At 38.5% G+C, this 24,412-nt stretch overlaps 1 protein-coding gene across 1 annotated transcript; it reads left to right on the forward strand.

The window, feature by feature from the left end:
* The first annotated feature begins 1,368 nt into the window (after positions 1-1,368).
* Amt (Ammonium transporter) lies at positions 1,369-22,603 on the forward strand. Its single transcript, XM_073982782.1, has 6 exons — positions 1,369-1,733; positions 1,800-2,085; positions 21,042-21,187; positions 21,253-21,502; positions 21,571-21,802; positions 21,868-22,603. Exons 1-6 carry the CDS (start codon positions 1,574-1,576, stop codon positions 22,549-22,551), a joined length of 1,758 nt encoding a protein of 585 aa, XP_073838883.1. The 5' UTR covers positions 1,369-1,573; the 3' UTR covers positions 22,552-22,603.
* Positions 22,604-24,412: the final 1,809 nt, after the last annotated feature.

A 24,412-nucleotide genomic window follows, 5' to 3' on the forward strand; every position in this document is an offset into this window, starting at 1 on the left:
GATGAGGACGGATTGGGAGGTTCCACGCCCCCAGGTGCGGAGCCCGTTGCCGGGCCAGGTCTCCCAGTCATCATCTCCTCTGGGTTCTGGGGCTTCTTTTCCGGCGGTGAAGGTTTCTCGGGAGGCTGAGTCAAGTCACCATCTCTCTTAGTTTGACCTTTGCAGGTAGTGGTAGTAGATGATGGCGTTGACGACAGCAAGATCTTGTCGACCATATGGATGAGGGACAGCCTATCGATCTCAGGATTTCTCTTGGGTAGGTGAGGGCACTTCTCCTCGAATTTGCCCACCACCTTGAGATTGATCCTGATCAATTTGCAATCCCTCACCGAGATAGTCGAAGCTTCCCTGCCGATGCACTTCCTAAGGTAGTGCATGGACCTTCGATACGTCCCCCTGTCCTTCGTCAGTCGACTTACTGCTTTGCTTGAGGTGGTGGGAACTTTGTCGTCCAAAACTTTGGTCGTGGTTTCCTCCTCTGTGGCAGTTTGTCTCTTTAGAGTTGGCTTATCGGCTTCGGCCGATATATCGGTACCCCGAGTTAGTGGTGGTCCCGTGTCCGCAGGCTTTGTAGTTTCCACTGAGTCCGAGGACAGTTTATCTGCAACTGCAAGGCTGTCCTCAATGAAGCCTATAATTGGTAGGTCTGGTCCGTCCCCTCCCGAAATTACTTTCTTGTCAACCGTAGGTTGAGTCGGGTCAGATATAGTTGTGGTAGTATCATAGTCCATGGGCGTTGCGGATTTGTTGTCATCATTGGGGTTTGGGTTTTTTTTGTTTTTAAAAATTTCGGATCCATACATAATCGATTTAATGGGGGAATGGAGGTCAACCATGACATAGCCCTCCTGTACCATGGTAAGGACTTGACAACTAAGTCTATACTTCATTGAGACGCCCAGGTTTTCAATGAGGCTCCGTTCTATTACAGTTGGTACCCTAACTGCAAACCTAGAACACCGATGGGCACGAGTTCGCCTGACACCCCGGCGTTAGGGGATCTCTGTTACGTAGGAGATCACTACGTGGGTAACCACAATCTCCTCAGCCCGAGCTTCCAGAGGACTGGGCGGGGGGGATTGTGGTCTTAGGCCTCGCATCGCGTCAATATTGTTACCCCTGGCGAGGGATACGGATAATTCATATGTCCCCTTCTATGGATAACGTGGATAACATTTTCACCTTATTGGTAGATATTTGTTGACATTTCATTGTAATTTTTCTTCGAGTTTTTAAACTCCTACACAATAGCGTGTTTCCTTGTACTTAACTCCGAATAATTTGTTCCATTTAACCTATCCGTATAATTGTCTAGAATGGGCAGTTAATTTCAAATTAATTTAGAAAAATAAACTGACCGGCAACAATAACAACAACAACGGCGTTAACAATTTGTGCATGCATTATTTACGAGTATATTGCAGACTTATTTTTCTGTGATTTGCGGTGAATTTCCATACCTGAGATTCTTAATCCCGCACATTTCAAATACACTCTTCATGCAATAAAGTTGAAATTTCTCATTATAAAAAAGATCATCGCTCGAATAGTTCCGTATTTTAGACGGGAAAATATGTCGTCGAAGGTGACAAATGTTACCGCATCACAACAAACAGCCCTCAAGGGTATCATACGTAATAGCAGCTATGTCATACCAGGTCTCTATGACCTTAGTACCGAGGATACCAATTGGGTGTTGACTTCATCGTTTATTATATTTACCATGCAAACTGGTATGTGAGCGATTTAAGAGATTCTGTCCTGGGGAAAGTTACTAATTAATTTTTTTTATTCTCAAGGTTTTGGCATGCTGGAATCGGGTTGTGTTTCCATTAAAAACGAGGTCAATATTATGATGAAAAATGTCATTGATATTGTTTTGGGTGGATTTACATATTGGCTGTTCGGTTATGGCATGAGCTATGGCCGTGGTGCCTTATCGAATCCTTTTATTGCGATTGGAGATTTCCTCTTGGATCCACCAGTTGATGATCCTTTGATGGGACAAATATTTGCCGCTTTCCTGTTTCAATTATCATTTGCCACCACTGCAACAACAATTGTAAGTGGTGCAATGGCTGAGCGGTAAGTTTGTGTGTCGAGGCGAATGATTTATTCATTTTTGTTAACCTCATTTTAACCTCATATCATGAGTTATCTGTGTGGTATTTTAAATACCGTATTTAATATTCTCAAAATAATCAAATATATTTTAATTCATACCTAACCTCAAATATGTGGTTTTGGAAACTATGTTAAACATAAAATGTGATAACAGTGAATATTAATTGAAGTGAGCTATATTTTGGTATGAAATTCGCAACAACATTTGCGTCAATTCAAGTGGGACCCAAATTAAAAAAAAAAAAAATATGAATGTATAGCTTTGTTCCTTTACGTTAAAGTTTCTTAAAGTTTAACCATTTTTAAATCGGAAAGCGTTCCTTAACCCCAAAAAGTAGTAAAACTTGAAGCAAAATTTAAGAGAGAGAGCATGCCAAAATGGCTTTCTCTTTTAAGAAAAAGTAGAAAATCTGTCAAACTGCAAAAGAAAATAAAAAGCAATAAAATAAATAATAAAAATTTAAACCAGTGAAATAAAAAATAGTGAAATTTATTTTGTTCGTTGTTGTTTTTAAGCAGCCATGTTGGTTTTTTGACACTGTTACCAGATCTACTATTTTGTCGTTCCTTTACTTGTGTGCAAACCTTGTTACGTGAGAACAATTTTGACGGATCTCTCTTTTGCTACTTTTAAGGCCTAGGTACATAAGCCATAGACAAATGAAAACATAGACGTAGGAATGCTCTCACCGAGTATGTTCGAATTGAGTGTTGTGAAAAAGAAACTCAAAATAAAATGCCAAAAAATACAAGTTAATAAATATTTTGTTCTGGCAAAAGGCTACATGGGGTTAGTTTTTGATGGGAACTATATCCTCAGATAAAAATATTCATGAACATATTCAGGTATGTGATGAAAATCGATTTCGATTTCAAAACGAGTCGAAAACGATTGTAGGTGTGATGCATGTAAATTTTTCGATCTCGAATTGTTTTCGATATCGGTTTCATATTCCATTGTGTTCTATGGAAATTTGATCAAAAAAGGATGTGATGCAATCCGATAATCGTTTGTTTTTCTCGTTTTGAAAACGGTCATATTTTTGTGGTCGATTTATAAACGATGTAATGAATTTTGAGATTTTTAGGAGAAAAGGATTGAAATGTAAGCTTGTTTAGAGATTAGATAAATTTCGATTTATTTTCCCTACTTTTGCCATATTTTGTTGAGAAAATTTTTGATATTTTGATAAAAAAAAGCATAGAACAAAAAATGTACTTTTAACATCTGTGTTTTCTCCAAATTGGTGAATGCACCCGCTTAATATGTTGTTATGCACTGTTTGTAGATCTCATCATGTAATAGCACAAGAATTCCCTCACTAAGCTTCCATATAGGCCCATTTAAATAAGAACACACATTTATCTTATTTTTCAGTCAATTTATTTCGGTTTTTGCTTTCGCCACAACAAAAAAATTGTATGCCGCTTTCATCTGAGGATTTGCGGTCACTAGTCTGTTTTTTGTTTGGGGGAATTTAACGAAATTGAAACAACGTGGAATTGAAATTCGATGCGGTTTCCGTCACATCTAAATACGATTCACTCGTTTTGGGCAAATCTTTTTTATCCCAAATCGATTCGGAATTCATCACATACCTGATTGCCATTTTCCGCAAAAATCGTCTTCGAACTTTTTTGAGTTTTCGGATTTGAGTAACTTGACAGCGGCAACATTGAGTATTTCTTCGTCTATAAATTTATTTGTCTATGCATAAGCTGCCTCGCCTGCTTGCTTCTGATAAAAGAATTAAAAAGAAAAGGGCAACCATGTTCGAAATTTTCTCGGCCTTCTTTATTCTTTTATTTTTGTTATGTCAGAAATGAAGCAGGAAAGCAAGACAATCAGGCAAGGCTGCTTATGTACACAGACCTTTACTATTAAAAAAGTAAAGGAGCAAAGTTACAATTAACCTCAAAATTGCGTTTGGCGAGAAAGAATGACTTTTGTTGCTTGCTTCTAGTTAGCTGGCCCATAACGGAACATTTGTTCCATAGACCGAACTAAGAAAAGATCTCAAATTCTCTCTGTTTAGTGCTTCGATTTTTGGAATACCGCGCCTAGTCATCTCTTCATCCGCTTTTTTGCGCCATCTATTCTTTGGCCTGCCAATTCTGCGTGCACCGCCATGCGGCTCGAATTTATACGCCTTTTTAGCGGATTTATCATCGCTCATTCTTATTATATGGCCTAGCCAACGCAATCGCTGCATCTCGATACGTTTAACAATATTGATGTCGTTGTATAGCAGATACAGCTCGTGGTTCATACGACGTCGATATTCGCGGTCAACGCAGATTGGTCCGTAGATCTTTCGAAGAATTTTTTCTCAAACACGCCAAGAACTGCCTTATCTGCTTGCACAAGCACCCACGCTTCGGAACCATACATCAGCACGGGTAGTATCAGTGTTTTGTAAAGCGTTATTTTTGTTTGACGAGTTGTGGCTTTGTTTTTAAACTGCTTATTTAAACCAAAGTAGCATCTGTTGGCCAATACAATTCTTGTTTTTATATCACAACTGATGTCGTTTGTTGTGTTTACGGCGGTGCCGTGGTATACGAAGTCTTTTACTACCTCAACATTATAGGAACCAACTTTAACAGTTGGTCCGATCTCAATGGACGCATTGCGCGTCAGCTTGGTCTTCTCGCCGTTTACCGCCAGACCCACTTTAGCAGATTCTCCTTCGACCTTCATAAATCGGTTACTTCTTTTACTGATCGTCCCATGATGTCGATATAATCAGCATAAGCAAGTAACATGTGGCTATTGGTGTAGATTGTGCCATTTCTTTTGACGTTTGCCTCTCGTATAACCTTTTCTAGCAGGATGCTGAAAAGATCACACGAAAGGCTGTCTCCTTGCCTGAGAGGTTCTTTCATATTTTAACTGAAGATCTTCTGTCAGAGTTATTTTACAAATCCGAATGAGCTTTGCGGGGATACCAAATTCAGACATTGCTTGGAATACCTTTGAACGTAGCGGGCTGTCGAAGGCTGCTTTATAATCGACAAAAAGGTGGTAGGTGTCGATATGATATGGTCCAATTATTTCGTTGACCATGGACTTTAGTCGTTCGCACAATATCTCTGACACTATCTTGTAGGCGATAATGAGAATACTTATGCCCCTATAGTTGGAGCATACCGTCTTATCTCCTTTCTTATGGACGGGACACAGGATGCTCAGGTTCCAATCGTCGGGTATGCGTTCTTCCTGCCAGATGGAGCTAACTAGCTGATGCATACACCTTATTAGCGTGTCGCCTCCGGTTTTAAACAGCTCGGCTGGTAGGCCATCAGCTCCTGCTGCCTTATTATTCTTCAGTCGGTTTATTGCTGTCTTTACCTTATCATGGCCGGGTGATATACATTCAATACCATCTTTTGGGATTGGATCTGTGGTATCTTCGTCGACTTCGCTACTATTGGATACCAACAGTTTGGAAAAATGCTCTTCCATATCCTTAGCACACTATCTGTATCAGTTACCAGATTACCTTGCTGGTCTCTACAGGAGGATGCGCCAGTTCCAAAGCCATCAGTTTGATGTTTCACTCTTTGGTAGAATTTTCGGACTTCATTCTGTCTCCTGTGCATCTCGATTTGTTCACACTTCCATATCTCTCTTTTCCGTGCGGAAAAGACGTTTCTCCTCTCTCCTTCTCTCCCGCTCCCTCTCTCGTGCGCTACGCGTTGCTACTGATTGTAAAGCAATGATGCACAAAATAATATGTATGTGTGACTGTAGTATTTGTGCCATGAATCGACGCTAGAGTATTGGTTTGTTCATGGCTGTTATAAAGCACAGCCGACCAAGAAGAGGGCACACAAAATTCTCAATATTTGCAACTTTTGACAGTGTGTTAGTAATGTTGTATGCACGCATGCTGCAAAACAAAAACAAATCAAAACATGTGTGTTCTCTTTTGTTGCGTTCGGGTCGTGTGTGTGTGAATTGCCGAAAAACTTCGTAACTTTAACAATATCAAAGCACGACATTGTTATAAAATAGCCCTATATGCCTCTTCGGTAGCAGCACGACACTCCTGGTCATACCATATATTCCTTGGTGGAGGTCTCTGGTATCCAAGTACTGAGTTTGCGGCTGTTTGCATGTTATCGGGACGAGGAGTGCTTTGATTAAGCAGTTGGGCCAGTTTGCACCTCGGAACGATCGTATATCCAACACGCTTGATGCATGTCTTCCATCTATCACAACGTGATCAATTTGATTTCTTGTTCTTTGATCTGGCGACAGCCAGGTGTCCTTATGAATATCGAGATGCTTAAATCTGGTACTGCTAACTACCATGTTTTTTGCAGCTGCAAAGTCTATCAGCCTCATACCATTGTCAGATGTTTCACTGTGGAGACTGAATTTCCCGAATTTCCCAGTTGGGCCAAAGATATTCTCCTTTCCAATTTTGGCATTAAAATCGCCTAGTATAATTTTAATGTCATGGCAGGGCGACGGTCATAAGTTTCTTCTAAGCGCTCGTAAAATATATCTTTGGTCTGTTCGTCCTTGTCTTCAGTGGGAGCATGAGCGCAAATAAAGCTGATATTGAAGATTTTTTTCTTTTAATCGAATTGCAGCGAGTCTTTCATTCACTGGGGTGAAGCTGGAGACCAGATATTTTAACCTCCGACCAACTACAAAAGCGCAACCAAACTCATGCTTTGTGTCATGGCAGCTATAATACAGTGCGTCACCTTTAGGTGTTGTTGTGACGCCTTTCCCATTCCATCGCATTTCCTGTATGGCAGTAATGTCGGCCTTGTACTACTACCAATGCGTAAACTGCACCTTCTCTATAAAGAGTGCGAACATTCCATGTGTAGATTCGCAGATCATGGTCCTTAAAACGTTTGCGGGTTTCGTCAACTTTAGAGGGGTTTGTTTTTCTTATCTTTCGTTATTTCATAGTAGGCTTTTTTTCTAGGGGAGGGTTACTAACCCGTTGCCCAACCCAAGTTTTTAACATTCTTATGGTTGAACGCGCGGCACATGTTAGCTCACTATCTTTAACGGATGTTAAAAGCAGCTACCCTCAGGTGACACCACGGGGAGGTCAGTGTCCACTTGAGATGAAAGAGGGACCAAGATAAATCCTGGGCTTTGCCATGTTAAAGCCGGTCAGGACCGTTCCTTTGTATCTTCCATCCCCTACGTCACCCTGCTTTGCTTGCTTCACGCTCAATTCTATGTAAATGAATAAAGGCCAAGTACTACCTAATTCAAATGCGATCCTGCATTTCTTTATTTTTTACACAAATTGAGGTTTGGATAAGCATGAATTTCTCATTGCGTTCTCACCTTAAGTGACACAGATTTTCAGAGCGATAGTAGTTGTATTCCGTTACTTTCCTGAGGTTACCATTTCCTACCATTTTTAGCCACCAAAGCGTTCCTTAACCCCAAAAAATGGTAAAACTGGAAGCAATTTTTAGGAGAGAGAGAGAAGAACAATGGCGTTCTCTTCTACCACAGGCTACCAGACACATTTCTTTGGGTAAAAAATGTAACACTTTTGTGCAGTAAGGTTAGCCCATTTCCCAAAGTTCCCCAAGGCCCTGCGTTTACACATGACAGGACAGTTGAGTTCATGTATTGCCAAAACAGTTGTTAAATTATGAATGCAAATCATAGATTTCTTGTTGTTTTTTCGTTCACATGTTTGCCATTGGTCCCTTGCAGCCTTTGGACTTTCTTACAGTCGTTCTTTAGTCGGGCTTAGAAGCAGACTCCTTCGTCTATTTATGTATATCCTTTTCGAATCTCCTTCGTTTCGGGGGTAGGTTCATCTGTGTCGTGCGGGCCCATGCCGCCTACTGGGCAGATGTTTTGCACGGTGCTATCGATACTTGCCCAATAGGAATTCAAGCGACTGCAATATCCTGAGCTTAGTTGAGCCAAAACTACTCTAGTTTGTCGTGGCGGCTGACCCTCCTCAGCTGCGATAGATGGAGGATGTACTCCGATAACTTTATTCACACTGTATTTTCTAATGGCTTAAGCAACTGCGTCCGTGTGAATGCAATTCAGACCTGTCTGATATGCCTGGACCTCCCCCTCTGGAGCATGAATATCCTTCCTAATATGCCTGGGTGTGTCGGGCCTAGCCAGCAGATGCTGATTGGGATGGCTCACATGATAATACCCGAGCAAGTACTGCAACAAAAGCATATCATTGTGTTGATGTACTGGAAGAATTTTTGCTTCCTCATGTAGATGGTCCACTGAAGATTTGAGGAGGCACCCTTTTGTTGTTCTCAGGGCATTCTGACAAGTTTGAATCTCTTTCCAATGTGTATCAACTAAATTCGGGGACCAAACTGGCGCCGCATAGCTTACCACAGACCGACCTATCGCGTTATATGTGCACCCCAAGTGCTGCCGGCTATGGACTTGAGGGCCTTGTTTCTGCATTTCAGTTTGTCGCAGATTGCTGCAGCATGCGCGGACAACGTGAACGGTGTGTCGAATGTGACCCCTAGAATTTTGGGCAGTTTGTGGGCGGAATTCTGCTACCATCGACTAGGACATTCAAATCTCATCTATACTGCTCCGTCCATGTGGTGAACAGAGTGGCCGTAGATTTAGTGAGATATCTGCATATTCCTCGCGTGGAAAAAGGTGGTAAGATCGGCTAAATAGGAGTTCAGTCTCTCACAGATGTTATGAGGGTAGGTACCTGACGCCAGGATCGTACAATCATCCGGATACGTTACGATCTCAATACCGTCTGGGGGGGCAGAATACAGGAAAGGTAGAGGTTAAACAGTTCCGGAGGTATCACCCCACTTTGGGAACTCCCTATTTCACTCTACGGGGTTTGCACTTCGTGTTCCTGAATTCCACGTACGACTGGCGTCCATACATATAATTGATTATCCACCGTTTCAGACTTGATGTATTGAATATTTATTGAAAGACTAAAGAAAAAATGTGTATACAATATTCATATTTGATAGTTATAAATCTAAGCCAACTATGTTCTATAAAAGTATTAATCATTACAAACACAGTACAATTGGCAATTATACAAAGTACATTTGACTTCAAGTATTTACTACAACACCCCCACTAGACTTGAAGTTATTTAAACCCAGACTTTGACATAATCCTTGCATCTTTTGTTTGGGTAAGGCTTTTGTAAAGATGTCCGCCGCCATGTTTTTTGTTGAAATATACTGGATCGTTATTGATTTTCTTTGAATCATATCTCGAACAAAATGATGTCGAATATCGATGTGCTTCGACCGTGCGTGATACATGTTGTTATGTGCAAGATTTATGGAACTTTTGTTGTCAGAATATATAATCCAAGATTCATCTTGACATCCACTAATTTCCAAATACAACGACTTCAACCAAATAAGCTCTTGACATGCTGAGGACATTGCCATATATTCCGCCTCCGTCGTCGACAGTGCCACCGTTTGTTGCCTTTTGGAATTCCAAGATATAGCCGATCCTTGAAACAAAAATACATATCCTGTGTTTGATCTCCTAAAGTCAATATCATTTGCCCAGTCAGCGCCAGCAAAACCAACGATTTTCCTTTATCATCTGCAGTATATTCCAGTTTGAAATCAATTGTTTGTTTAATATACCTTAACAATCGTTTCACTGCAGACCAGTGTGGCTTGCCGGGGTTTTGATTGTACTTAAACAAAACCCCCACTGCATGTGCAATATCTGGCCGAGTAAATTGTGCTGCAAATAACAGACTTCCTACTGCTTCTTGATAAGGTACTGCTTTCATTTCCATTATTTCGTTTTCTGTCTTATACCCCGGTTACACTATTGAAGGTTAACCCACTGGGTTTAATAGATCCAGTGGGTTAATCTTTGCTGGTTACACTTAGCTTTTCGAGGATATAAACTGTCAGCTGTTGTTTGTTTACGTATACATACAAATTAACTAATAAAGTCGTGTTTTACACTTTAACGATTTCTCGTATGAGATATCTTCCCTCTTTGGTCATATTCGATTATTTTACACGCAGGGATACATTTTTTTGTAATTTGGTATCAAGCGTACTTTTTGTTAAAAAATTGTATAATGTAAAAAATAAATAATTTTATGATTTTCTAATAACTTTAGATTTATTAACTCCATAACATCTCATGCGACCAATCGTAAATGTGTAAAACACGACAAACTCTGTTGCAAAAACAGTTGCAACTTTTGGTACTTTTTGAGTAGAGTTGGATTTTTTGCACAAATACCGAATACAACACTGCATTTTTGGTGGATTTGTGCCGGATTTAAAATAAACCCAGCCGTGAGAGGATTTAATTTTTGTATGGCAAATCTGGTCAGATTTGACCAGATTAAGCAATAAATCCTCATGAAGTGGGTTAACCCGGCAAAAAGCTGTAGTGTAACCGTGCTATTAGGGCATTGCTCTTTTGATAATCCGTACAATAATTCTTAGGTAGGCCACAGCTAACAGCTGATTACAATTTTTTTTTTTTGTTATGGCTTATTCTGTCAAAACCGTGTTGACATGCAGAGTTGATATTTATTATTGATCAAAAAATTCAACTCTGTTTTGTTTTTATTTGAACATTTCGTTCTTCTTCTTCTTTGTTTACTCATCCGTTATCATTCATCAAAACAATTTTGACGTTTTAAGCCATAGCGACAGGGTTGTATTTTTTGGCGATTCTCATACCTGGCCTACCTATGAATTATTGTACCATGGATAATCTTTGATTGTGGTCCATGGGAGAGCACACTCCTTTGCAATCACTCATATTAAATCATGCAAGTACATCCGCTAGGTAAAGTTTTTGATCAAGCTATAATTTACCATTTTCTCTATCGCGAGAAATCTTCATACCAAGAATATAACCTGCAGGTCCCAAGTCCTTCATTTTAAAATGTGACATTAAAAACTGTTTAATATTGTGTTTCATCTCGGCATTGTTGGCTAATATTAAAATGTCATCCACATATATCGATATGTATATCCTTATTTCCCCTTCTACATAATAATACATACAGTCAACCAAAAAAGTCTACATACACCCTATAAATCTCGAGTTTTAAGGGTAAGGAAGCATTTTAATGAAAATCCAAGTACATAGTTCTATTTCATATCCCTAATAAACAATATTACATACAACAAAAATATATTCCATAATACGAATAACGGTAAATTCTATAAAAATTAAAAAAATTAATAGGAAAAAAGTGTACATACACCCAAAGAAATATTAATATTACCGTAAAATTTATGGAATCAGTAACACAAATTTTACATTTTATTGCTTTATCGAATGTCTCTGGTTGTCTATGATATATTTTAGACAAAATAGGAACATATTTGTGGATTAATTGCCGTTATTTAATGTCAGACTTCGCGTATAGCTCGTTAAGGGGGGCCCTTGCAGATTTCTTTGAGTTTTTCAGTCTATTAGTTTATGAAACCCCATTGGGTGTATGTACACTTTTTCCCTATTATATTTTTAATTTTTATAGAATTTACCGTTATTCGTATTATGGAATATATTTCTTTTGTACGTAATATTGTTTATTAGGGATATGAGATAGAACTATGTACTTGGATTTTCATAAAAATGCTTCCTTACCCTTAAAACCCGTGATTTATTGGGTGTATGTAGACTTTTTTGGTTGACTGTATATACATGGATCAGTTTTTGATTGCTTCAGCCCAAATGATTTCAAAACATTATCAAACTTTTGATTCCAGCATCGACTTGCTTGCTTCAGACCATACAGTGATTTCTTGAGTTTGCATACTTTGCATTTGTCGTAGTTTATTCCTTTTGGAATATCCATATAGATGTCTTCATATAGTTCGCTCCGTAAAAACGCTGTTACAACATCCATCTGATCAATATCTAAGTCATATTTTACAGCTATTGCTAGTAACATTCTAATTGACGAATATCTAACAACAGGAGCGAAAGTTTCTTCATAATCGATCCCCTTTGTTTGCGAGAATCCCCTTGCCACTAAACGAGCTTTGAACTTCTCAATCAAACCTTCCGAATTTCTTTTGATCTTAAAGCACCACTTACATGAAATTGCCTTCTATCCTTTGGTAAATCACATACCGACCATGTTTCAATTTCCAGCAATGATACCAATTCTTCTTCCATGGCTTTTTGCCATAATTCAGCTTGAGGTCCAGACAAAGCTTCCTCCACTTTAGTTGGTTCACGAACATTTAGTTCTTCACTCGTACAAGCATAGCGTTTTGGTATACTTCGAACTCGATTTGATTTTCTTACTGCAGGATTTGTTGCCTCGATCTCGGGTATGATGCGATTATTTTCAACTGCAGCTACTTGATTTGTAGTCTCATCGGACGAACTGTTTATGAGCACCTCTTCATCAGTAAAAAATTCTTCTGTGTCCTGATCCGATTCAGCATTACTTGGTTGATTAGGACTTGTTGCAAAAGGTATAACAAATATATTTCTGCTAGAACATTCACCTGTTTCCAAAAATGTCCTTTCTTGAAATATAGCGTTCCTACTAACCGTTATGTTTTTAGTATTTGGATCCATAAACCTGTAAGCTTTGGAGTTATCGCAATAACCTACAAATACCATTTCTCTCCCCTTTGCATCAAGTTTTCTCCTCTTTTCTTTAGGAATATGCACAACAGCCATACATCCGAAAACTTTTAAATGCTTAACCGTCGGTTTTCGTCCTGACCATGCCTTTTCTGGAGTCTTGTTTACATCTGCAAGACCTTTACATGGCAATCGGTTAACCAAGTATATTGCTGTATTCACCGCTTCTGCCCAATATTTTTTATTTAACCCAGCTTGGATAATCAAACATCTTGCCTTTTCAATTAGCGTTCTGTTCATCCTTTCGGCTAGGCCATTCTGCTGCGGCGTGTAAGGAGCTGACGTCTGATGAATAATACCACTAGAATCTAGAATTTTCTTCATTTTTCCATTGCAAAATTCGGTTCCATTATCAGTACGAAGAATCTTAATCTTGCGTCCTGTCTGATTCTCCACCATTCGTTTAAACTCTTCAAATATTCCGTAAACTTGATCCTTTGATTTTAAAAAATATCCAAAAACTTTTCTGCTGTAATCATCGACGAAAATCAACAAATAAACTGCACCACCAAATGAGCTCTCTTCCATCGGTCCACATAGATCCGAATGAATTATTTGTAATACACCTTTTGCTCTATGACCAATTTCTTTGAATGGAAGACGTGAAATTCTACCCTTTAGACAAACTGAACAATCACTATCTTTCTTATTTATTCCTGAAATTCCATGAACAATGTCCTTAACCTTTCTTAATTTCTCCAGAAAAGGGTGACCAAAACGTAAGTGCCATATGTCACAATCGAAATTCTGTACAACATAACTTTTCATTGTAGATTTATTTAATTTGAACATACCATCATTCAAGGAAACTGTAGCAATAACTTCTTTTCGGTTATTTATAACTTGGCATCCGTTTTTATCGAAAATAACATTGTGTCTATGTTTCACCACACTAGAGATTGATATGAGGTTAGTATGTATGTCAGGAAGATACAAAACTTCACTTAACACGATATTGTAATTCTTCCCATTTATTCATGGTAGAACAAATACAAGGTAAAGTTAATACTACAACAAATACAACTCGAACAACAACCACAAAGGAATTTGTTTTTGTTTGTAAACCTTAGTGTCAACGTAAATGTAAACAAAACAAGGAAATGTCTATAAATTATTGGAATTTAAAAAACTAATAATTTTTCACATTTGATTGAATATTTTGGAAAACATGAATGAAAACTCGTTAGATTTTCAATTTGAATGTTTCCATATCATTCCACTAAATGCATAATTTCTCGCAGAAAGTAGAATACTTGCAAAAATGTTTCGGTCGCTGGTAATTCATTGAAAAAAGAGAAGATGTTTCAATCATTTGCTTTTGAAAACAAAAAAACACATGTTTATTAGGGCTTTATTCTTTTCAAGTTTAACAAAATACCACACATATTAACAAATATTGTACCGCCTCTATAAGCGGTGTTTTAGTGTGCGGCATGTCGTTCGGACCTGGAGGAGGTTACATGTCAATGATATGAAGCCGTCTTTATGGGAAATAGTTTTTTTTTTCTGATGAATAAATTTGTTCTTCAAAAATATATCCCTAATATACATCGAACATAGAAATAAATACATAAAATGTCGAATGGAATTTGACACTAACACTACAACCCAGTTCAGTCAGCTGGGTATTGCTGCTACCTTTTCTTGTTCTACCATGCCATTTATTGAAACTTCCAGGTTGACATTACCGACTTCGTTTCCTTTCATTGTAGAATTATTGGCAAATTGGGGACGCTTTTTTAGATCTTTAAACAACAATATGTAAACAACTAACCTCATATCAATCTCTAGTGTGGTGAAACATAGACACAATGTTATTTTCGATAAAAACGGATGCCAAGTTATAAATAACCGAAAAGAAGTTATTGCTACAGTTTCCTTGAATGATGGTATGTTCAAATTAAATAAATCTACAATGAAAAGTTATGTTGTACAGAATTTCGATTGTGACATATGGCACTTACGTTTTGGTCACCCTTTTCTGGAGAAATTAAGAAAGGTTAAGGACATTGTTCATGGAATTTCAGGAATAAATAAGAAAGATAGTGATTGTTCAGTTTGTCTAAAGGGTAGAATTTCACGTCTTCCATTCAAAGAAATTGGTCATAGAGCAAAAGGTGTATTACAAATAATTCATTCGGATCTATGTGGACCGATGGAAGAGAGCTCATTTGGTGGTGCAGTTTATTTGTTGATTTTCGTCGATGATTACAGCAGAAAAGTTTTTGGATATTTTTTAAAATCAAAGGATCAAGTTTACGGAATATTTGAAGAGTTTAAACGAATGGTGGAGAATCAGACAGGACGCAAGATTAAGATTCTTCGTACTGATAATGGAACCGAATTTTGCAATGGAAAAATGAAGAAAATTCTAGATTCTAGTGGTATTATTCATCAGACGTCAGCTCCTTACACGCCGCAGCAGAATGGCCTAGCCGAAAGGATGAACAGAACGCTAATTGAAAAGGCAAGATGTTTGATTATCCAAGCTGGGTTAAATAAAAAATATTGGGCAGAAGCGGTGAATACAGCAATATACTTGGTTAACCGATTGCCATGTAAAGGTCTTGCAGATGTAAACAAGACTCCAGAAAAGGCATGGTCAGGACGAAAACCGACGGTTAAGCATTTAAAAGTTTTTGGATGTATGGCTGTTGTGCATATTCCTAAAGAAAAGAGGAGAAAACTTGATGCAAAGGGGAGAGAAATGGTATTTGTGGGTTATTGCGATAACTCCAAAGCTTACAGGTTTATGGATCCAAATACGAAAAACATAACGGTTAGTAGGAACGCTATATTTCAAGAAAGGACATTTTTGGAAACAAGTGAATGTTCTAGCAGAAATATATTTGTTATACCTTTTGCAACAAGTTCTAATCAACCAAGTAATGCTGAATCGGATCAGGACACAGAAGAATTTTTTACTGATGAAGAGGTGCTCATAAACAGTTCGTCCGATGAGACTACAAATCAAGTAGCTGCAGTTGAAAATAATCGGATCATACCCGAGATCGAGGCAACAAATCCTGCAGTAAGAAAATCAAATCGAGTTCGAAGTATACCAAAACGCTATGCTTGTACGAGTGAAGAACTAAATGTTCGTGAACCAACTAAAGTGGAGGAAGCTTTGTCTGGACCTCAAGCTGAATTATGGCGAAAAGCCATGGAAGAAGAATTGGTATCATTGCTGGAAATTGAAACATATTCGGTATGTTATTTACCAAAGGATAGAAAGGCAATTTCATGTAAGTGGTGCTTTAAGATCAAAAGAAATTCGGAAGGTTTGATTGAGAAGTTCAAAGCTCGTTTAGTGGCAAGGGATTCTCGCAAACAAAGGGGATCGATTATGAAGAAACTTTCGCTCCTGTTGTTAGATATTCGTCAATTAGAATGTTACTAGCAATAGCTGTAAAATATGACTTAGATATTGATCAGATGGATGTTGTAACAGCGTTTTTACGGAGCGAACTATATGAAGACATCTATATGGATATTCCAAAAGGAATAAACTACGACAAATGCAAAGTATGCAAACTCAAGAAATCACTGTATGGTCTGAAGCAAGCAAGTCGATGCTGGAATCAAAAGTTTGATAATGTTTTGAAATCATTTCGGCTGAAGCAATCAAAAACTGATCCATGTATATACAGTCAACCAAAAAAGTCTACATACACCCTATAAATCACGGGTTTTAAGGGTAAGGAAGCATTTTTATGAAAATCCAAGTACATAGTTCTATCTCATATCCATAATAAACAATATTACGTACAAAAGAAATATATTCCATAATACGAATAACGGTAAATTCTATAAAAATTAAAAATATAATAGGGAAAAAGTGTACATACACCCAATGAAATATTAAGATTACCGTAAAATTTATGGAATAAGCAATACAAATTTTACATTTTATGGCTTTATCGAATGTCTCTGGTTGTCTATGATATATTTTAGACAAAATAGGAACATATTTGTGGATTAATTGCCGTTATTTAATGTCAGACTTCGCGTATAGCTCGTTAAGGCGGGCCCTTGCAGATTTCTTTGAGTTTTTCAGTCTATTAGCTTATGAAACCCCAGAAAATACAGTGGGACTAATAATTTTGGGATCCAAGAGCGCTATGAAGTTTTTGTTGTGGATAATATACAGTATCGGCCAAAACTAAAGCACCCCCTCAGTAATTTTTTTTGAAATGATAATTTTTTTATGAAAACTAAATTATAAATTTATATTTTATTTTTCTTTTTATTTATTTATATCTTTATATTATATGGAGGCTATTCCCAAACGTGGACCCAGGTCCACGATTTTTGGTTGATACGTTTTGTGACCACTAAAAACCCTAAGTACCAAATTACAGCTAATTTAGTAGGAAAATGTGGCTTAAATATCCGAAATACCGAAGATCGGAAGGTACCGCTATAAGGGGGCTATACCAAAACATTAGCCGATATTGTTCATATTCATCCAAAAATGATGCTACAGCATTCTCTGGTCAAATACTAAATACCTTAGGTTTAAAAATTAGCAAAAGAACGAATTGCAAAAGAACGGTAGACGCCTGCTTATTCAGTCGACGGCCAGCAAAAAACCTTCCGCCTCCATGTTTTACAGCGTCTTTGCAATATTTAGGATTTAACGGTTGCCCATTTGGTCCAAGCCTTTTACCATCTGAATACTTTAAATTAAACATAGATTCATCGGAAAACAGTTCAACTGGGTCTTGGCGAATGCCAGTCTGGCTCCTTCATTTTTAGTCGATATGAAAGTTTTTTTTTTGCTGGTCGTCGACTGAATAATCCGGCGTCTATCGTTCTTCTGCAATTCTTTCTTTTGCTAATTTTTAAACGTTAGCGTATTGTATTTGAATGGTGGATGCTGTAGCATCATTTTTGGATGAATATGCACAATATCGGCTAATGTTTTGGTATAGCCCCCTTATAGCGGTACCTTCCGATCTTCGGTATTTCGGATATTTAAGCCACATTTTCCTACTAAATTAGCTGTAATTTGGTACTTAGGGTTCTTAGTGGTCACAAAACATATCCACCGAAAATCGTGAACATGGGTCCACGTTTGGGTATAGCCTCCATATAACGGTACCTTCCGATTTTCAGTATTTTGAGGATTTAAGCTAAATTTTCCGAAAATCAATTATTTCGCCTGCAGTAATTAATAATTTAGTATCCTTTATGCCTAAAAGATGTGATTGTGTCATCCAGAATAGAGGATACGCAACGAAATATTGATTTCAATAATTTTTGTTGTACCTCAAATTGGGGGGCGCTTTAGTTTTGTCCGCTTATATTTGCGACCTAAAATATTTTTTGAATTTTAACTTTTGTTTATTAAATTCTGAATTCCTTATTTTTGTATTTTCCAATTATAAAGATATAAATAAATAAAAAGAAAAATAAAATATAAATTTATAATTTAGTTTTCATAAAAAAATTATCATTTCAAAAAAAATTACTGAGGGGGTGCTTTAGTTTTGGCCGATACTGTATGCTTCTGAGCTTCGCTAAATATACGAATTCCTGAGGTTTCTCATAAATTTTATAGTTTTCATAACATTCCAAGGGGCAAATTACATGCGTAAGCCTTCGAATTTGTATAATAATGTTGTACATTTCTGATTGAGTTAAGGTCCAAAAATGTATTACAAGGTAATTCCAAGGTTCTTGCTTGTAATTTGACCCTTGGGATGCTGTGAAAACAAACAAAATAACATTGTGTCTATGTTTCACCAGACTAGAGATTGATATGAGGTTAGTATGTGTGTCAGGAAGATACAAAACTTCACTTAACACGATATTGTCATTCTTCCCATTTATTGAAACTTCCAGGTTGACATTACCGACTTCGTTTCCTTTCATTGTAGAATTATTGGCAAATTGGGGACGCTTTTTTAGATCTTTAAACAACATATTGTTGTTACACATATGGGATGTTGCTCCTGAATCAAAATACCATTCGTCTGTAGAATTTCTTGCAGTAAACGCTGTCAATGTTTTTCTTGATTCACAAAATTTGTTTGAATTAGGGTAATTCTTCTTGATGTGACCATACTCACGGCATCCATAACATTGTACTTTCTTGTAGGTCTTCTTAATTTGGCTCTTCTTTTTTTTTGTCTTTACATAGTCACCAGAAATTTGTACACCCGAACTCTCAATACCCATTATCGTAGGTTGATAATATTCAGGAAGTCCAGCCAACATCAATGTTCCAATCCATTCATCAGAAACATTCATTCCGGTACTACTCAGCTTTCCTGCTGTCGACATTATAATGTTCACAAATTCTTCCATTGAAACACAATCCTCCATCTTCGTGGTAATAAGTGTTCTCAACAAACTTACTCTTCTTGTAAGTCCAGAATCTTCGAAAGCTTTTGTCAAATTATTCCAAATTTCTTTTGCGTTCTTAGCCTTTTGAATGTGAACAAAAATTATGGGATCCACCAACAGAATTAGCTTGGAACGGGCATTTACGTTCTTTGAGGCATCTGTTTCCTTTAATTCTACAGAATTCCATAACCCTTCCATTTCCAGTTATGCCTTCACAGCAAACATCCATTGCTCCCAATTTTCTCGGACCTTCAATCTTTCAATTGGTGGAATACCAGAATAAAACATTTTTATTTTCTTATTTTTTTTAATGCGCTCTCTGGGCCTATAACCTGATGTATTGAATATTTATTGAAAGACTAAAGAAAAAATGTGTATACAATATTCATATTTGATAGTTATAAATCTATGCCAACTATGTTCTATAAAAGTATTAATCATTACAAACACAGTACAATTGGCAATTATACAAAGTTTGACTTCAAGTATTTACTACAACAAGACTTAGCCGGAGGGTTGTCTGCTCAGTGTCCTCAAACAGCGTGGAGTACCTGACAGTATCAAAGGCTTTTGATAAGCCAAGCGCCACCATCACCGTTCTATCATACGGCCTTTCCTGTTTGAGTCCTCGACAAATATATGTGGAGATGGCGTGCAGCGTTGTTGTTGTGCTGTGCTGGTTACGGAATTCATGTTGATGATCGATAAATATTTCTGACGCTGGGGAGGACTAAGGCCTCAAGAGTCGTTGCTAAAGGTGACAAAAGCGAAATCGGCCTGTACGATTCACGCTTGCTGGTATCCTTAACTGGATTCAGTAACGGGACCACCCTTCCCATTTTCCAGACTTCGAGAACAATGAGGGTGGCTAGCGACAGGTTGAGAACTTTAGTGAGATACTCCACTCCCGGCTCATCCAGCTGTTTCAGCATTACCATGAAGATTCCATCAGGGCCCAACGCTTTGGATGATTTAGCGTTCCTGATGACATTCGCAACAACTGTCGATTGAAATAACTTTCGCACGTCTTCGGACAGACAACGTAACGTCGCCAAACGTGACTGAGGTACTATCTGCCCTCCTTCCGGGCTTCGAGAGGGACTTAACCCTTGCACACAAGTTACCTTAACCGGCACCAATGTTGCAACTCTTCAGATGATTTGACCATTTGTTCCGCTTATGTTAACTTCCAGTGTCAGCTCCCTGACTCTGGGGTCACTGGAGTTGGCTCGACGAAGCCCATCACGCTTATTTGCTAATCCCGTTGCCTCTGATGGGAAGTTTGGTCTTACTTCGAGTATTCGACCAGCAGGAACATGGCGAGCGGCTGCAGCAGTGATAATGTCTCGGTGATTGGTGAACTCTCTGATCCAAGAGAAATGACGGGCGTAACGTCATTTGTCAAACCAGGTGACACGATGGTTATGTCCAGCGAACTGTGACACTCTCCTCTAATTTTGGTAGGAGCGGTTGCTGTTGAGAGGACTGCAGGGGAGTTCCGTAATTTGACGACGAAGGAGTTTCGTAATCTGACGACGACTCACTGTGTTCGCGCAGCATGCAGCAAAATAGTCCCTATCGTAGTCCCTCGCGTGGACAAGTCCAGAGCAACCCCTAAGATGCACCCACTCCTGACATTTATTGCATCTAAGCGAAGATTGTATATGGATGAATATGCGGATGTGACAAACCGAGCACAAATATATTGGTCCTGGGTTTTCCTCCGTGCCGGCACGGACCAAAAGAATCTGGAGCAGGCTCTCCCAACACAGAAAAACGAAACAAATACAAACACGTGTACACAACATTGATATTGTGTGATTCCGGGTCAATCCGGCACGAGAGAATTTGTGTTGTAGTGAACACTTTATAAAGATCGGATCACTTAAACCTAACCTCATTTTAATTGTCCTTTAAAAATTATTTTTTTTTAATTCTCCAGCTGCAACTTTAAGGCTTATTGTCTCTTTTCATTGCTGAATACCATAATCTACTGCATACCCAGTGGTTGGGTATGGGGTGAACATGGATTTCTTAACAATCTGGGTGCTGTGGATATAGCAGGAAGCGGTCCGGTACACTTAATAGGTAAAAAATATCATGAAAATTGTCGAAACATATGCCAATCGATTCTTATTTCAATTTCATTCTAGGTGGTACAGCTGCTTTTGCTTCGGCTGCTATGTTGGGACCAAGATTGGGACGTTATGCTGATGGTTATGACCCGTTGCCGTTGGGTAACCCCGTTAATGCTTGCATGGGTTTATTTGTCTTATGGTGGGGTTGGTTGGCCTTCAATTCCGGCAGTACTTATGGTGTTAGCGGTGCTAAATGGCAATATGCGGCAAGGGCTGCGGTAATGACAATGATGGGCTCATTTGGGGGAGGCATTATAAGTACCATGTAAGTAGACTATTTGGCGATTTACTTCTTTAAAATTTTCAGATAATTTTGAACTTTTCCTTCTTCAGATATTCCCTTTGGCGTCATGATGGCAGGTTGGATATAATGGACCTAATAAATGGTGTCTTGGGTTCTTTAGTATCCATTACGGCTGGCTGCTTCTTATATCGCGCCTGGGAAGCCTTAATTATTGGCCTAATTGGTGCATTGCTGTGTGTCTTGGCAATGCCTGTCTTCGATCGCATGGGTGTAGATGATCCGGTGGGTGCTAGTGCGGTACATGGTGTTTGTGGTATATGGGTAAGGATGGATGTGTGATACTGGAATTTAAATTAAAAATATTACAAAAATTAAAATAATTTCAGGGTGTCATTGCCGTGGGCCTGTTTGCCGACAATCCCATACCTCTTGATACGACCAAAGGAAGATCAGGCCTGTTCAAAGGTGGCGGTTGGTATCTGCTGGGCATACAAACACTCTCAGCTTTATGCCTAACCTGTTGGGGTATATGCTCCACATTCCTCCTACTCTATATTGTGAATAAAATTATACCCATTCGTATGGATCCAAACGAAGAGCTATTGGGTGCTGATCTAATGGAACATCGTATACGACATTCTCAAATTGGTTTGTCGCGAGCCATATCTGCATTGGCACCACTGAAGGTTGATCTAAATGAAGTTGCTGGCATTCAACCGATTGGTCTGAATCCGGGTCATGAAAAATCATTAGCTCAACTAAAGGCTGCCGATGATAAGCTACAGCAATGGCAATCTTATTTAAATCAAATGGGGCCCTCGGTTCCAAAGATCCAATATAATAATGATGAATTCAACATACGCAGCGAATATAAGTCACCGGAGAAGAGACGAAGTAGTGTGGGGAATGTTTTTAGTCGCAAATCGAAAACGGTTCACATCAGTACCCAGTCGAATATCAATGATGAAGGTGGTTACTATAAGCCAAATAATAAGGAGTTGCCCATAATATCGAATAAGGATATGATGAATAACAAGGATAAGGATGCAAATTTTGCATGGTTAGATTAAAAAAGAAATAATGTACTGGAATAAATAACTTGTATTATTTTCTGTAGAGCAATCCGATCGACAGCTTTTTTTCTAAGAAAAAGGTATACTGCTATTCTCTAAGGGACTTATTGGTTTTATATAATAGGGCCATTCTTTCATTCTTTCAGAACGGTTCTATAGAAGCCCCCCATTCTTTCAGAACGGTTCTATAGAAGCCCCCCATTCTTTCAGAACGGTTCTATAGAAGCCCCCATTCTTTCAGAAAGGGTGTATAGAAGCACCCATTCTTTCAGAAAGGGTCTATAGAAGCACCCATTCTTTCAGAAAGGGTCTATAGAATCACCCATTCTTTCAGAAAGGGTCTATAGAATCACCCATTCTTTCAGAAAGGGTCTATAGAAGCACCCATTCTTTCAGAAAGGGTCTATAGAAGCACCCATTCTTTCAGAAAGGGTCTATAGAAGCACCCATTCTTTCAGAAAGGGTATATAGAAGCACCCATTCTTTCAGAAAGGGTCTATAGAAGCACCCATTATCTCCGAAACCGTCTATAAAAGCACCCATTCTTTCGGAAAGGGTCTATAAAAGCACCCATTCTTTCAGAAAGGGTCTATAGAAGCACCCATTCTTTCGGAAAGGGTCTATAGAAGCACCTATTCTTTCAGAAAGGGTCTATAGAAGCACCCATTCTTTCAGAAAGGGTCTACAGAAGCACCCATTCTTTCAGAAAGTGTCTATAGAAGCACCCATTCTCTCCGAAACCGTCTATAGAAGCATCCATTCTTTCAGAAAGGGTCTATAGAAATACCCATTATTTCAGAAAGGGTCTATATAAATACCCATTCTTTCATAAAGGGTCTATAGAAGCACCCATTCTTTTAGAAAGGGTCTATAGAAGCACATATTATTTCAGAAAAAGTCTATAGGAGCACCCATTCTCTCCGAAACCGTCTATAGAAGCACCCATTCCTTCAGAAAGGGTCTATAGAAATACCCATTATTTCAGAAAGGGTCTATATAAACACCCATTCTTTCAGAAAGGGTCTATAGAAATACCCATTCTTTCAGAAAGGGTCTATATAACCACCCATTCTTTCAGAAAGGGTCTAAAGAAATACCTATTATCTATAGAAGCACCCATTCTCTCAGAAAGGGTCTATAGAAACACATGTTCTTTCAGAAAGGGTCTATAGAAACACATGTTCTTTCAGAAAGGCTCTATAGAAACACATGTTCTTTCAGAAAGTGTCTATAGAAGCCCCATTCTCTCCGAAAGTGTCTATAGAAGCCCCATTCTCTCCGAAAGTGTCTATAGAAGCCCCATTCTCTCCGAAAGTGTCTATAGAAGCCCCATTCTCTCCGAAAGTGTCTATAGAAGCCCCATTCTCTCCGAAAGTGTCTATAGAAGCCCCATTCTCTCCGAAAGTGTCTATAGAAGCCCCATTCTCTCCGAAAGTGTCTATAGAAGCACCCATTCTTTCAGAAAGGGTCTATAGAAGCACCCATTCTTTCAGAAAGGGTCTATAGAAGCACCCATTCTTTCAGAAAGGGTCTATAGAAGCACCCATTCTTTCAGAAAGGGTCTATAGAAGCACCCATTCTTTCAGAAAGGGTCTATAGAAGCACCCATTCTTTCAGAAAGGGTCTATAAAAGCACCCATTCTTTCAGAAAGGGTCTATAGAAGCACCCATTCTTTCAGAAAGGGTCTATAGAAGCACCCATTCTTTCAGAAAGGGTCTATAGAAGCACCCATTCTTTCAGAAAGGGTCTATAGAAGCACCCATTCTTTCAGAAAGGGTCTATAAAAGCACCCATTCTTTCAGAAAGGGTCTATAGAAGCACCCATTCCTTCTGAAAGGGTCTATAAAAGCACCCATT

The sequence above is a fragment of the Musca autumnalis genome, unplaced genomic scaffold, assembly GCF_047663935.1.
Source record: "Musca autumnalis isolate F117 unplaced genomic scaffold, ASM4766393v1 scaffold_1, whole genome shotgun sequence".
NCBI classification, from domain to species: domain Eukaryota; kingdom Metazoa; phylum Arthropoda; class Insecta; order Diptera; family Muscidae; genus Musca; species Musca autumnalis.